The sequence below is a fragment of the Psittacula echo genome (genome assembly GCF_963264785.1).
Source record: "Psittacula echo genome assembly, chromosome: 6".
Taxonomy (NCBI): Eukaryota; Metazoa; Chordata; class Aves; order Psittaciformes; family Psittacidae; genus Psittacula; species Psittacula echo.
Window position 1 is genome coordinate 43,696,423 of NC_137743.1, and position 16,122 is coordinate 43,712,544.

Here is a 16,122-nt window from a genome sequence, read left to right on the forward strand (position 1 = left end):
TGGGCCCACCGGGCCAAAAATAATTCACCTTTATGTTGCCAATCTAAGTCCATCTGAGCCACTTCAATCTTAGCAGCTTTATCCACTTGTTGGTTGTTCTGGTGTTCCTCAGTGGCCCGACTCTTGGGTACATGGGCGTCTACATTCAACTTCATCTGGGTCTATGGGTATATCTCCATTATTCGGTTTGATGTGATAGATCATCTCTACGATGGCTGATTCCCTCAGAGACTGGATGCCTTTGTTTAAAGTAGTCCACTTGGCCGAATGACTCGTAACATCGTCCTTGTATGGAAACCTTTCTTTCACAGCTGCCAAGAGCCGCCTCCAAAGACTGAGGGACTTTTTCTCTCTTGCAATTGCTTTGTCAATTCCCCCTTCTCTCGCAAGTGATCCCAGCTGCTTGGCTTCCGTACCTCCTAGTTCGTGGCCATCGGCCCCATTGTCCCAGCATCAGAGCAACCAGGTGATGATGTGCTCCCCTGGTTGACGGGTAAAATCTTTTCGCATATTCCGTAGCTCGGTTGAGGTCCGAGGTCGAGAAGTCACCTCTTCTTCTTCTTCGTCATGGGATGATGACTCCTGACCAGATGCTGTCCTGAGTGGTGAATACATTGTTTCTTCATCTTGCTTCACCCTTCTTGCCTCTTTTTTGCTTTTTCTCTTGCGTAGAGGGGCAATCGATATTGGTACGAATTGGTCCTCTGGTTTAGCTGCAGTCATCACTGTGGTTTGAGTAGCAACAGTACTTGTCGCTGGGGGTGGTGTAGCTGCTGTGGTTGGAGCTGGGGTAGCTTCGCTGTCTGTTGCAGTTGAAGTTTGAGTAGCGGCTGTACTTGTCGCTGGGGTAGTTGCACTGTCTGTTGCAGTCGAAGTTTGAGTAGTGGCTGTACTTGTCACTGGGGTAGCTGCACTGTCTGTTGCAGTCGAAGTTTGAGTAGTGGCTGTACTTGTCGCTGGGGTAGCTGCACTGTCTGTTGCAGTCGAAGTTTGAGTAGTGGTTGTACTTGTCGCTGGGGGTGGTGTAGCTGCTGTGCTCGGAGCTGGAGTAGCTGCGCTGTCTGTTGCTTTGCCCTCAGATCCAGGGACATTTCTTTCCTTTTGAAGGTGCTGGATAGTGTTGAACAAGGCCCGGTAAGCATAGGCCAAGCCCCAGCACGTTGACATGATTTGTCCCTCTCTGGTATGACCAGGATGACAGCACACCTCATTTAAGTGTTTTACTAATTCTTCTGGATTTTGCAGTTGTTCTGTGGTGAAATTCCAAAACACTGGAGGGGCCCACTGACCTAGATACTTGCCCATACTATCCCACACACCCTGCCACTCATGGCTGTCCAACCTCGGGGAAAATCTCTCGGTCCCCCTATTTTGTCGTCTAACCCCAGACAAGACCCAAACCCGACTCTGCTTAACTCTTGAGATCAGATGTAATGGTTGTGAACAAAACACACTCTGTATGCGTGCCAACATGGTGACCCCCATCACAATCAGCAAACAGGTCTCAACAATATTAAAAGGCCACTCAAAAATTTCAAAACTCTCAAACGATGCTGCAAACGGTCTGGGAGGGGCACTGGGAGGGTAAAAGAATGTCTCCTTCATAGGTTGACCACCCAGGAAGGAGAAAAAAGATGTATAGTTGCTAAGCATTTGTATTATATACCTCCCAAAGTATAAAGGTGGTGACCACACTGGGAACACAAGCCAGATCAGTTTCATGATCAATCCTTCTATTGTATTACAAGTCATTGCCACAAAATACAACGAGACAGCAACCTTGGCCCAAGCCCCACACTTGAAAAACACCAACACAGCAAATACCGGCTCTAAGTAACCTACGGCATATTGAGACTGTGAGATCAAAAACAACAACTTTGAGAGCCAATAAATCAGCATTGTGACTAGTGACTATTAATCCAAAACACTGAATGCTTATCACAAATACGATTAGACACACTCTGGTCAGATCTGTCGTTATCTCAACCCTTCGTGCCCCACGTTGGGTGCCAAAAAAGAACTGTCGTGGTTTAAGCCCCGGCTGTAAATTAGAACCACGCAGCCTACTTCCCCCCCCCCCCCCCTACTCCCCAGAGGGATGGGGAGGAGAATCGAAAGAATGTAACTCCCACGGGTTGAGATAAGAACAGTCCAGTAACTAAGGTATAACACAAATCACTACTGCTGCCATCAATAATAATAATGATAAGAGAAATAACAAGGGAAGAAAATATGATACCGCTCGCCGGAAAAGAGCCCGACCGAAAAGAGGACGTGCCCTTCCGGGTAGCTCCCAGTTACATCCCCGGGCATGACGTGCTGTGGTGTGGAATACCTCTTTGGCTAGTTTGGGTCAGGCGTCCTGTCCCTGCTTCCTCCCGGCCCCTCCTCCTCCCTGGCAGAGCATGAGACTCACAAAGTCCTTGGTCAGTCTAAACATCAGTGTTATCAGCTGTTCTCAGGCCAAAAGTCAAAAACACAGTGCTGCAACAGCTACTAAGAAGGAGAAAAACTGACTGCTACTGCTGAACCCAGGACACACTCTGAATACACCCATGAGAATTTGGAGGAATACCTGTTTCAGTTCTCACCTATAGCAGGCTGGATGCAAACACAAAGATGGCACCTGCCATTTCTAAAAAAGAAATCTGCATATCAAGCCATTAAAAGCACAACTGTAAAAATATCAGATTCATTGTTTGCAGTGCTTTTAATTGCTTTTCAATTCTTCTTAAAAGACAGTAGAACCATCCATGTGGTACTGTCAGCACGTCTGCATCTCTAGAAATGTGAAAGATGTGCCCGCTGCGCTTCCTTTCCCTACTCTTTAGTTAGACCCAATCAAGTCAGCAAAAGTAAGAAAGAAAAAAAAAGAAAGAGGATGTGGGGGGATAACAGTGGGATTACAAGCCATGACAGAAGTTTCCTAATGAAGATGCAGGTGACAAGATCATGGATGTAGGGGATTGTTTCACTGCATTTACAACTACATGACAGAAGGAACCCTCCTTTTTACCCCTGCCACAAGAACACGACTTGGGCTGCAGCAGCATCTCACAGTCAATCTTAGACACAATCAAAACAAGACAAAATCTACACAAAAGCAACCTCAGACAAAAAATACTCCCTCTGGCCTCTCAACAGCTCATTGAACAAAAAAGCCGTTAACACAGGTAACTTCTAATGAGTAAAAACCTTTCATGTGGCACTGTACCAACTGGTAATACCTTTGCCTGTAAGGTTTAATTTTTAAACAAGCTGTTTACATCCATGTCCCTTTGCAGATAGATACTGGAACAGCCTGGGGGTTACTGTGCTGAGCAGCCATGAAAGATGGGTGAACTTATGCATAGATGGTAATGGCAAGATAACAGCAAATGGCAACTACTCGTGGCAGCAGTTCAGTGAACAAGAGTGCAGTGGCAGGATGAAAGGGTCATATGTACGGATTTGGGGGATGAAAAGATATCCTCTTCTCAGCTCCTGGATACTATGAACAATGCAAAACAGGCAAATAAATTGTTCACTTCTGTACACAGAGGAATTTAGAGGGCCCTTTGTCCTGCGGTGTTCAAAAGCAAACATATTCTGGCTCTTTTCTAAATATACCGTTTTTTCCGTGTCAAAGTAGGAAGCCTTGGTGTCTCCTACTATAGTGCACATTTCATCTGCCTGGCACAGAGACAAGATGCCCATTAATGCTTTAATTCTTAAAACTAAGACCATGGGCTTTTTTTGGTAAAACCCTCTCTTTGCCCCTACCTATAACCTATAGTTTTTTTCACCCCTATACTGCTCCACTGTTCTTTCCTATTGCACTTGGGCAGCACTTTCTCTTTGCTGCTCCCCTGGTTTCCTGTAAACCTCTCTGTTTCCTCCTGTCCCTTCCTTCCTTGCCACAACAAGGTTATTGCTCTGACCACGTTTTCCTTGGAATCAAAATGCAGGACAGTGAGAAGTAGATGAAAGCTTTGCAAAACAGCTGACAGTGCTAAATGAGGTAAAAGATGATGCTTCTCCTTTTCCTTCTCAAGAGGCACTTTTGGTTTAGTAAATGATTAATTGTACTGATACATTTCCTTCACCTCACTAATTCATATCTCTTTCTGGGAGGAAGGAGCTGCTCACTTTGTGACAGATTACAGAGCAGCACCTTCCAGTTGTAGAAGAAATCCTGCCACACACAGTTTTGTCATGTTCACCTTATGTATCAGTTTTTCTTTTCTTTTTTTAATCTTATCCATTGAGACAGAGCTGAAAGCTTCTATTTAGAAGCTAATAATCACAATCCTAATTTGACTTATAGCAAACATCAGGCTAAAGTCCATAGTGATAGACAATCTAAGAAGCAAAGAGCAGTTGGAAAAAAAATCCAGGGCTGCTAAATTTAACTGAATTGGAGAAGTCCATTAATACTGAATGTCTTTCAGGGCTCAGCATCACTAGTTGCTGATTCTTATAGCTAGAATTTCAACCATTTAAATTCACTATAATCAGAAAACCTAACTCTTCTTCCATTCAAACTAAGCAAAAATGCACTGCAATTTCATATTATAAAGATTCAGCAAAAGTAATTCATTTAAGGAGTTCAGTTCCACTGAAAGAATGTGATTTTGCATGATTTAGCATCATATTTTAAAAACCCAGTTTAAGTAGCCAGTTTTATGTTCTCACACTCTAAAAGACATCTCAATTTACTTTCCTCATTTATTTATTCAGTTATTACTACACTATCAGTTGGTGCTATTACTAAATCATAGTATCATAAAATGGTTAGGGTTGGAAAAGGCAGGGATGCCTCACCCTAGACCATGCTGCCCAAGGCCCTGTCGAGCCTGTTCTTGAACGCTGCTCGGGATGGAGCATTTACCACTTCTATGCACAACGTGTTCCAGTATCTCACCACCCTCACAGTAAAGAACTTCTTTTTTACATCTAACCTGAACTTCCCTGGTTTTAAGTTTAAACCCATTACCTCTTGTCCTATCGCTACAGTCCCTGATGAAGAGTCCCTCTCCAGCATCCCCACAGGCCCTCTTCAATTGTTGGAAGGCTGCTATGAGGTCTCCACACAGCCTTCTCTTCTCCGGCCTCAACAGCCCCAACTTTTTCAGCCCATCTTCATACGGGAGGTGCTCCAGTCCCTTGATCATCCTTGTGGCTCTCCTCTGGACTTGCTCCAACAGCTCCCTCTCCTTTTTATGTTCAGGACACCAGAACTGCACACAATAATCTCATGGGAGCAGAGTGGAGGGGCAGGATCACCTCCTTCGACCTGCTGGTCACACTCCTTTTGATGCAGCCCAGGATATGGTTGACTTTCTGGGCTGCAAGCGCACACCGCCAGCTCATGTTCGTTTTCTCATCGACCAACACCCGCAAGTCCTTCTCTGCAGGGCTGCTCTGAATCTCTTCTCTGCCCAACCAGTAGCTGTGCCTGGGATTGCCCCGACCCAGGTGTAGGACCTTGCACTTCTCATTGTTGAACTTCATGAGGTTGACATTGACCCAGCTCAGCATCCAAGGTCCCTCTGGGTGGCATCCTTTCCCTCCAGTGTATCAATCAAACCACACAGTTTAGTGTCATTGGCGAACTTGCTGATACTGCACTGACAAGCTTAGTTACAGTTAATGCAGTATCATCCACTCTTCCATTGCACAGATGAAAACTCAAACTCCTACTTGTATATAATTATCTTCTATAATATCATAAAGTTAAAAACAATTTGGTACCTAGCTTCGAAGCTCTGTAAAACTCAGCACTGTTTTGTGGCTGGCAGTTTGCCAGTGCTGTGCTATCTAGCTCCAGAAGGGCTCATCATTGAAGCTCCAGAGTAGGTCATCAATTCACTGCCAACAAATTCCAGAATGGTTCACCAATTCAGTGGTACCCAACACCAGAACTGGCAGTTAGTAATTGCCATTGAGTGTCAGAGCAGTGTTATTAATTCAATGTCACATAATTTTAGAGAAGTGCATTCAAAGTCACCTATCTCTAAAGTAGTTCATCATTTCAATGTCACCAAAGTCCACAGCAGGGCACTAATTCTGTCTCATCTCCTTCCACTATAGCTCACCAATTCAATGCCCTGAAACTCGGAAGTAGCATTTAACCTGATTAAGACTCATCAAGAGAGAAAAAGGTAGTGAGAAAATGGAACGACATCATGTTGTTCATGAATCAAACCTAGAGGTCAAGGGATCTCCATTATAAAGACATAAGTGATTTAGTTAGACTTCTACCAAATTATTTAGCTATCCATCCAGCACAGTGCATATTCAAAACCTAATACATGCTGTATACTCATGGATATTCATAGAATCATAGAATAGTTAGGGTTATAAAAGACCTTAAGACCATCTAGTTCCAACCCCACTGCCATGTGCAGGAATTCCTCACCCTAGACCATGTCCAACCTGGCCTTGAACACAGCCTGTCTTCATACAGGAGGTGCTCCAGCCCCCTTATAATCCTTGTGGCCCCTCTCTGGACTTGCTCCAACAGTTTCATGACCTTCTTGTGTTGAGGAGACCAGAACTGCACATGGAACTCCAAGTGGGGTCTCACGAGAGCAGAGTAGAGGGGCAGGATCACCTCCTTCAACCTGCTGGTCACATTTTTTTGGACGTAGCCCAGTATATGGTTGGCTTTCTGGGCTGCAATTCAAACACATACAGCAAGTGCATGTCTTCCTTTAACCTGGACCAAATTCAAACTCCAGTCGTTATCAACTATCTCTTAATGCAACAATTCAGCCATCACCTTTTTAAAACCACTGCCCAGTTGAGAGAACTGCTCTAGTGCAGACTATGAGTCAGAAGGTGTGCCCAAAGACCACTGCTGGAACCTGCTGACTCCCTTGTCTGTTCACCTGTGTCAGAGAAAGATTTGAAAAAAGCTGTAAGCTGCACAGAACCTTATTTCCGCACTGCATATGGCCTAGCTGTATTTTACAGAATATAACCTTAACTGGACATGTCCCAGACACAGAGAAATGCAGTCAACTGGCACTAGCTCTCTTTTTCTCCCCCTCCAGGTACATCATTGATGGAAGCTATAACAGTAACAATCTTACATCACTGTTAATACAATTAAACTTCTGACCACTGAATAACACATATGTGATACACCACACACACGGTCAATTCTTTCATAAGGAAGAAGAAATATCCATGATAATATATGTCCAATTTCCAAAAATTTTCTGCTGGTTCTGTGGGTAGTATTGGAAAGCATGATGAATATATTTTAACTTCCACTCCATGTACAACTTCTCAGGCTATCTTCTATCACCCAATTTTATGGCACATTCCCAAATACTTAGACCTACTAAGTCTAATATTTTTAAGAACTTTAAAAATCTATAGGTAAGTGTACATGAAGTACCAATTTCAGTATTGCAAGCATGTTCTACAGTAGTACCTCTATACAGAAGAAACAGACTTGCACCCTGTTTAAATCACTATCCTGAAAAATCTGCATTTTGATCTCTAATCTATACACAATACTCTTAAGCATAAGCTGAAATAAGCCAGAAATGGGTTTCCTAATATTCATAGCTACTATTGTATCCATCAGAGCAATGATTAGAAGATTAATTACAGAAAAAAGACAGCAGAATCAGCCCTGTTATTCAAAGGTGGCCCTTCCTTTTTAACCCTCAGACTATTAACTCTGTAGATCACAACCTGCAGTGTTGAAAAGGCTCTGTCTGTCATGGAACAACTCTGTCACCTTTGACAGTAATGGGGTGGCACTTTGGCTCTCTGCCTGCTAATATGCCAAAGAGCCCAAAGTGAGTAGCAAAAGCAAAAAAGCTGACATAGCTCACTTATCCCTGCAGCAAAGGAGAAAAAGGAATCACACTGTGCTCTAAGTCCTAATTTGCCCAGTGCTCTCTGTGCCTGGACAAAAGCACAATGAATTATGTCCTGCTCAGGGCAGGTGGAAAGGTGACAGTCTAACATTAGTGACAGCTAAAAAGACCAACGGAAATTTTTCGCCCCTGGTTTGCCATACAGACCTCCTTGGCACAATTCCTATTTTTAAAGAGAGTAATGCTTCAAAAGATGAACTTGAACTAAAATTGCTCATTATACTACTGGAAGCTTCCAAAAATTCAAAGGAGTTTTTATTATGGACACATTTTGATAAGTGCCCAAATCTCACTGATGTTTAGGAGCAGCCTGGTAGTGGCATACTGTTTATGGTATCTCCCCCCGGATTGACAAATAACTGCATATTGGTTATCTGCATAAAACTGAAGTCTGAATTAAAGTTGAACTCCATTTGTATTTCATGGTTCCAAAATATCCATGCAATGTCCTTTATTGAATGAATTACACACAGACATCAACAAAGAGCAGGTGCCGAAAGCCTGGCCTGCTGAGGATTCCTCAGTGCACACAAGGGCAAATGCTATGAGATGGTACAGCAGGGTCCCTTGGATAGACATTTAGAAATAAAAGAGGCTAAACCTATTAGTCCATGGAGGTGTTTTTGGTCAGGATGAGCCTGCTTTTTTCCAGTGCTAAAGATTTGCTTTATGATTAACACTGGTGGAAATGCAGAGGAGAAAAAAAGCGTCAGCCACCTGCAACAGATCTGGCCCACAGCTCGTATTAGTATAACTGTGACTGCAGAAACATGACCTGAAATGAACTTACATCCAATTTGAAATGAAAGGAGGTAATATCTTTATAGGCTTTAAACAAATGTTCAATTCCTCATTCTCCTTTTCTCAGTGCAACAGTCCACTGCCCTGGGGTTATTTTCATTGCATCCAATGATGCAATGATTTCCATGCAAGAGCAGGGAAAACCTGAGACTCACAGAGACCAAAAATAAACAATAAAAATAAAAATAATAATAATAAAAAAAAGAGACAACAAACACAGTCTGTACCAAAACACTTTTTGATGCAGTTGGGTTTTTTAACTAGGGCCCAACTGTGGCTTAATAGGAAGTTGTATAGGATGGAACAGGACACTGAGTCAGATGTTTGAAAACCAGACCTTCCAGACCTTTTTTGCCTTACAAGTAGGGTGATAAAAATAATCAAAAGTCCTTTCAAATTACTTGTATTAGAAAAGGAAAACCATCCAAGGCAAAAAACAAAACCAAAAAACAAACCAAAACAAAAAACCACCTCACCATGAGAGAGAGCCAAAGCAAGCCAGCTTGTAAATAAACCCATTCCTGCCCAGAGATCCTGCAAAAAACCTTCTTATCTTTGTCACAAGCAGGTCCTTGCCTCCAGTTTGCTTTCAGTCAGGGTTGCAATAAATCTACGTAGACCCTCAGGGGTGCTGAAGGAGTCTTTTTCTTCCTGTCACCCTTGCAGTGTACGTGTTCCCCATTCCTCTTGGTAGTGTCCCAACATTTGCTGTGATGATACCAGCCCAGGAGGGAGGAAGTCTGTATTTGGGCCATATAATGTGTTTACAAAAAAGTAACTGTGACATTCCATCATAAAAAACCCTTGTTACACTGAATATGCTCAATTCATGCCATCAACACTCTGTTTATATATAAACATGATTTTAATCTGTACCAGTGAGACTTATAACCATGTAACATGGGCAAGATTTGTAAGGATTTTGCTCAAGACTGATCAGCACGATGTATGGAAAACAAGCATAGATATCCACAAATGCACTCTCTGCTTCTCACATACCATCATCGCTGTAGTACTTCTGATAATAAAGCAAGGTCACTAGCTAGTGTGCAGCTATCAATATCCTTAAAAAATAACAAAGAAAAATTAAAAAGAGATTTAAAAAATAAGAACTTTTAAGCTTACTTTTGGAAGGGACACGCAGATTGGATCGTACCACTTGCAAGGAGTCTGCTTGAACTCGAAGCTCATAAATTTTCACACTTTCATAATCCAGAGACCTTTTAACTGAGATCACGCCTGTTCTGTTATTAATAGCAAACACATCTGAAATCCAGCAAAAACAGAAGTAATTTTCTAAGATGCATAAACACTTTTTTTTTTTTTTAATGCCTGAGTGATTCTGATTTGGTGATGACACTATTCTCTGAATAGTGACTGTCTTCAGAAAGTCATTTCCATTCCTCCCTCAAGCTTCTAAAAGCCTGTGTAACTCTTCTTTGAAGCTGTCTTCAAAGAAGCACAGCAGCTGAATCTGACCTGGTACTGTAATAACTTGAGGAGATGCTGGCAAGAGCAGACAAGACAAACAGCCCACCTTCACAAAAAGGAGTATGGAATGGGGAATTCTTCCACATCCCTCCAAATAATTCAGTATAATTTCATAGAGCTTTCAAGGTGGATCATGAAGAGTACTTGAGAAGGATGCAAATGCAGAAATGATGTTTTGTTTAAATAGCAGGCTCTAATCTAACAGTTGTGTCTCCAGCATGGCAAAGTCTATAATGCCTTAAAATAGATTTCTAAGCAAGCACTACAGCTCCATCAAAGCTATTTATATTCTTATTTCACTATGCCATGGATTCATACCATGTGGCAACGATGTGAATTTTCGCATCAGTGAGAATTTTATTGTCTTCTAATTTTTATTGTAATTCTGCTAAGAAATCTGATCTTTATCTGATCTCTAAAGGGTTGATAATGGCAGTCCCTCCTGCTTGCACAGATGAAGTGGAATTTCACCTCAGCAGCTTTATTTCTAATCACTGTTTCTTGAAGACTTCTGATGCACTCACTAGGCTCATCATAACCATTAAGACTAAAATATTAGCACTTACCCTCTTCATTTCCTGAAACAATTGAATATACAATTGTCTGGTTCAAGGCAGCCGCTGTAACAACGGTGACCACAGTTCCTTTCGGTGCACTTTCACTCACTGGTGGGGGTCTGCAGAATAGAACAAAATTATTTGTGTTATCTTCCAGTTGCCTGAACAGCAGATTACTGAAACTTATTCCTCAGGTTAGCAGTTTCATCCATCTATTAGGTTGCCAAAGCGAGAGGATCGGTTATTACAAAAAGACGTATTAAAAAAGCAAACATTAAGCCTTCACCTCTGCAAATTCAAAAACCAGCAAGAAGTCTAACTGACAAGAGGTGACAATATAAATATACAACGGTTCTTTGACACAAGAAATGGAAAAGCAGGGAATATTTTGTTGAAAACAACAGAAACATAAGAACCACCATAGACTGATAAATTGCAAGTAAAATGTAGAATATAATAGCTCTTTTATAATACCCCTACTACTAAAAAGCCTCAGAAATCTATCAGAAATGCATGCAAGAAAATTCGTTCAAGGATAAACCTTTATCATTTAAACAGTAAGCACTTTAAAGCCATCTCCACAGGAATTTCTACTCTTCAGAAAGATCCAAAAATTCTCCTGCCAATCAATTTCAGTACCAAAAGCCAGGATGTTTTCCAGGAAATCAGCTGTAACCCAAGTAGACATGCACCTCTTTTAAGCATTCACTAAATTGTTTCTAATTCACTGAGCACCAATTTATGTAACGAAAAAGAAAAAATCACACTATTAACACATTGGTATCTCATGTCCTTTGTACCCTACAAACACTGAAAACTGAGCATCACATATTCAGCACAGTTTCATCATGTATAAATAATGAATTTCCTCCTGAAACACAGCGAAGAATTACTTCACTCTTTTTCTTTTATTGTTCAAGTGCCACCTCCTTGGAAAACGTGATGAGTAACATTTTGAGATGCTGTTTTCTCAAGGAAACTGTAACTATTCCAGAATGAACAAACAATCTGTGCTAATTTACTTAAAAAAAACCCCAAAAACAAACCAAAAAAAACCCCAAGAAGTGAGACTCTTGAGCTATTCTCAAGTAAAATGTTCAGATTTTCATCACAGCAACTAAAGGCTTTAAACTATTTCATGCTTTAAACTAATCATGCCAGTGAACAAATAAATTCAAAAGGAAAGTTTTGCACTCATCTGTAAATGCAGATGCATCTTCATTGAAACTAACATCATATACTTTTCATTTTAAAAAATTACACTAATAAGGTATATAATGAAATAAGACAGCTGAGGATATGTTCAGATAGGCCCTTAAGTAGGAGTAGACTTTAAGGAGTATTTCAGTTTTGCGCTGGTCTTCAAAATTCTGGACAGAATCTACATCTGCTTCCATTTCAGAGAATATTTTATGACTTTCCTTTTTTGTCTTCCAGGTATTTTTCAAATACTCCACCTCATACCCCATTTTACCATTCTAAGGAAAGAAAGCTGGAACCCCAGCTTACACTCCTAACTGTTGAACCCAAACCTTTACCATCACACACCAAGAGACCAACAGTCTGCCCTTGATCTGTCTTCCATTTTCTTTGGGATGAATATTGATTTGAACATGCTAGAAAAAGTTCTAGAGAATAACACTTATCTACATATATGGATTTGGATGAATATGGATATATGGAATTAAGTTAAAAAAATTCAGCTGGTGAATTATTCATTATTGTTAAAAAAAAAAAAAAAAAAAAAAAAAAGACACCTGAGTAGTTTGAATGATGGTGCCTGTTACACAACCTCTTGCCCTGGAGGTGATGTACTTTCCCTCATGCTTTGTGGCTCTCTGCAGCAACTGCTACAGAACACTAGTCAGAAGCTTACCTATACTTTCGCCTCTTCCCTTGAGTTGCTATTCAGACTGCCTTAGCCCCAATCATAGATTCTCTGACTATATATAATATTATATATTATGGGGTTTTTTTTCCTTCCGAAGACATATAATTTGAACAAAAAACCTCATAACTGCCTAAACACAAACCCCACATTTCATCTAAAGCACACTTTCAGTATATTTCTTTAATGGAAATGGCTTTGAAACTTCCCCTCTCACATATCTGAATTCAGTGAATTGATAAATCCATATCAATTAGCAAGCAGCTTTTGTGTTTGCTATGAGAGGCTATAGAGGGAGTGGACAGAAAATTGCCACAGTGATTGTATTGATTTCATTTCCCTGATTTAACTAAGGTGATCAGGTTCAATGAGAGCAGTGCATCAGCTGGCTTAAAACATACAGCTGGTCTCTTAAGAACATTTTGCTGAATTGTAGAGAAGTGAACTGTCAAAAAACAAGGGTATTCAGCTGACAATAATACTGTACTTTATCCTGTACTATAAGCTGTAACAAGTTTTCTTTGAGGTAAGTTCGTTATTTTCCAATTTTCGAATGACTAAGATGTACAACAGTGGTGTCTTTTGTTTGTTTGTTTGTGGGGTTTTTTGGGGTTTTTTTGGGTTTTTTTGAGGGGTGTTAGGTTATTGGTAGACCTACTATATGAAGCTGTTTTAGGGGACAGGCAAAGGCGTTTTTATACAATAATTTTGCATTACTGGATGATAAAGATTGGGGTTTTTTGTGAGAAAATGTGAAACTAGCAAAGCAGTGCAATCCAGTCTAAACCACCCAAAGAAGACTTAAAAGACTGACAACATAGTGAAAGTGAAGGGTACTGCTGTGACTTCAACACATGATTAAGATTCAGAGAGTCTGAGGGTGTTTTTGTCTGATAATGTCTGCAATACATTATTGAGCCTCTGACTGCAACTGTCAATATAGTCATTACCCTGCCAGTCACAGGCTCTGACCGTACCTAACAGTACATTTCTGTCACCGTCACCTGCATGGGACTGGCACACCACTGCCTTACAGTCCAGTCCTGATTAATCTCAAATGTTTTAAATGAAACTGTTACTTTCCGCTCTTCTGAACAAAACACCTTCTCAAAAATGTGATTTCTAATATTCCTCCCCAATACTTATATGCATGGCCATCCACATGCATACAGTCACTGAGTGCAAGAAAGTCCTGTGCATTAACACGATAATCCACTTGCATCCCATAAATCTTCGGGTGAAATGGTATATAAACAGCAATTAACACACACTACCACATTGCCACATTACACACCCCACATGGCCACCTCAGCTGCAACTCAGTGTAACCATAATCTTAATCTTTCTTCCTGAACACTTTCTTTTGCACAACCATTTTACTGACTATCACAAAATGTATTTTTTTGACCAATATTTAGTTCATTCACATGCTATTTTCCTGTAACCATCCCAGCAATGTGCAATTTCAGTTGGTCAATCATCACTTTAACGCCTTCACAGAAATAGTAAACGGTATCTTATCAGCATGCAAGATAAGATGGATTCCAGGAGAGGCCCCCATCGCTGCAGTGCAACAAAACCCCTGTAGGATCTCTGGACCCACTGAAACTGCCCAAACCCTTCCTGACAACCTGTGGTGAGAAAAGATGGCATGAAAGCAGCAAAGCATATAAAAGGGCTTTGTGCCATGCTGAGATAAGGTTGGCATCTGATGGCCTCAGATTTGGGAAGAACAAAAGAATTTAAAATTAACAAAACAGATGTTCAATAGTAAGTCTTCTGCGCCACTCTTATGATTTGGTTACCCCTGCATAAATTTAAGATTTGCTTGTATCTCTTTAAGGCCTCTACTGCATTGCTTACTCTGCTTCAGTAGGAAACCATGCCACAAAATGTGCTTGCCCCTTAGGGAAAAAAAAAAGCAACCCTGAACTAGAAGAACAAAGGGACTAAAATAAAGCCATTATTTATACACAAAAAAACACTGAAAAGAGATATAAACTGAAAAATTATAATAATTTTTAATTTGCTATGTCTCAATTATGTGTATCTTGATCAGAGGAGGAAATGTAGACAGAACATGTTATATACATCGCAGAGCATAACTATTAACGTCTCATGTTAAATTTTAACTTTTCCTTTTCTGCTTCTTTTTTCCCTTTCCTAAGCACATCAGACTCTTGTCAGTTTTTCAATTTGCCTGATATCCAATATGCTTTAAATTCACCATGAAACTCTTCTATCTCCAAAAGCATGAACATGAGATTGAATAAAAAAATAAATTTTAAACCAGCAAAGCCAATAATAAGTTGGTTTAGTACTGAAGTTTAATAGTGTGATGTGCATGTACTCTGCATTAGAGACTTCAGATGACTGTATACTGTGGATTATATTTCCATTCGTGGAGGTCCATAAACATACCTCAGAATTTAATTCCTTTTGTCTGTTTAATTATATTGCTAAGATTCTTAGCTCAACTTAATTAAAATGCCATCTGGACCTCTCCTGGTAAAATCATCTCCCTACCTTCTCTCACATTACAGCTTCTTAAAGCATTTTGGCCTTTCAAGTCTCAAAGGCATTTTACCTGAAACTATTCCATACTCTTCTATCTGAAACATGTTTCTGAGCAGCATACTCATTCCTGCACAGACACTTTTCATCTGACACCTCATGGGAAGTGATTTCACTTGGGTTTTTTTTCTGTCTGATGTTTTGCATTAAAAGAAGATACATAAGCCATTCAACCCAACTGAATTCATGTATTTTTATAGAGAAAAGTCAAGTGTAGACAGAGGACTAGAGTGTCTAAAGTGAGGCAAGCTAACAATGAAGTTATATGGAAACTAAAATAGCTAATTAAATCTCTACAAACAGAAACACTTAAGCTGGTCTGGATATGCAGCTGAGTTTTTAAAATTGTGAAAAAAAGTACAGGTTTCTAACTGATGCAGCAAAACAAACAGTAAAGAAACAAGAAAACAAGATATAAACATCATGATGGCAATTCTTTTAATCCTTTCACCAATGCATTTAGACTATTGTGGCTTCCTGTCCATGCTCAAAAAAAGAAGGACCTAGACACATATTAGAACAATAAGCCCCCATTACCAGGAGATTAATAGTGCAACTGTAACAATCTGAACAGTTTATCAGTGACAGTGATTTTTATTTTTTTTTCCTGTGGAAAAGAGTATTTTCTTCTTAATTAGATGTATTTTTCAAGCAGTTTATGCTCAAAATGTCCTGAAAAGGGTCATGTATTCCTTACTGCCCTTAATACCCTTATTTGCCATCTTAATTCTCAGATTGGTTCAAGATATTCTGACCTTTTCATGGTATTTATCTCTAAAAGAGATGACAAGGGAATCTGGACACAGTTATAGTGAAGCCCTGTCATAACCTATTGTCTTTTAAACCAAATGTCAAATTTTGTTCCTGTGAACTCTTTGTCATGAGGCATGTTTGCGTTATCCCACCAATCTTCCTAAATTAAAGCTAAGGACAT

General features: G+C 40.3%; 1 protein-coding gene across 3 annotated transcripts in view; it reads right to left on the reverse strand.

The window, feature by feature from the left end:
• The window catches only part of PCDH15 (protocadherin related 15), a gene marked incomplete at both ends in the record, with an annotated part of 382,058 nt that overhangs the window by 78,531 nt on the left and 287,405 nt on the right, over positions 1-16,122 (reverse strand). For all 3 annotated transcript variants that reach the window (XM_080620329.1, XM_080620327.1, XM_080620328.1), the window contains 2 exons: positions 9,804-9,944; positions 10,736-10,845. In XM_080620329.1, the coding sequence (XP_080476455.1) occupies positions 9,804-9,944; positions 10,736-10,845 (251 nt within the window). The remainder of the gene's footprint in view (positions 1-9,803; positions 9,945-10,735; positions 10,846-16,122) is intronic.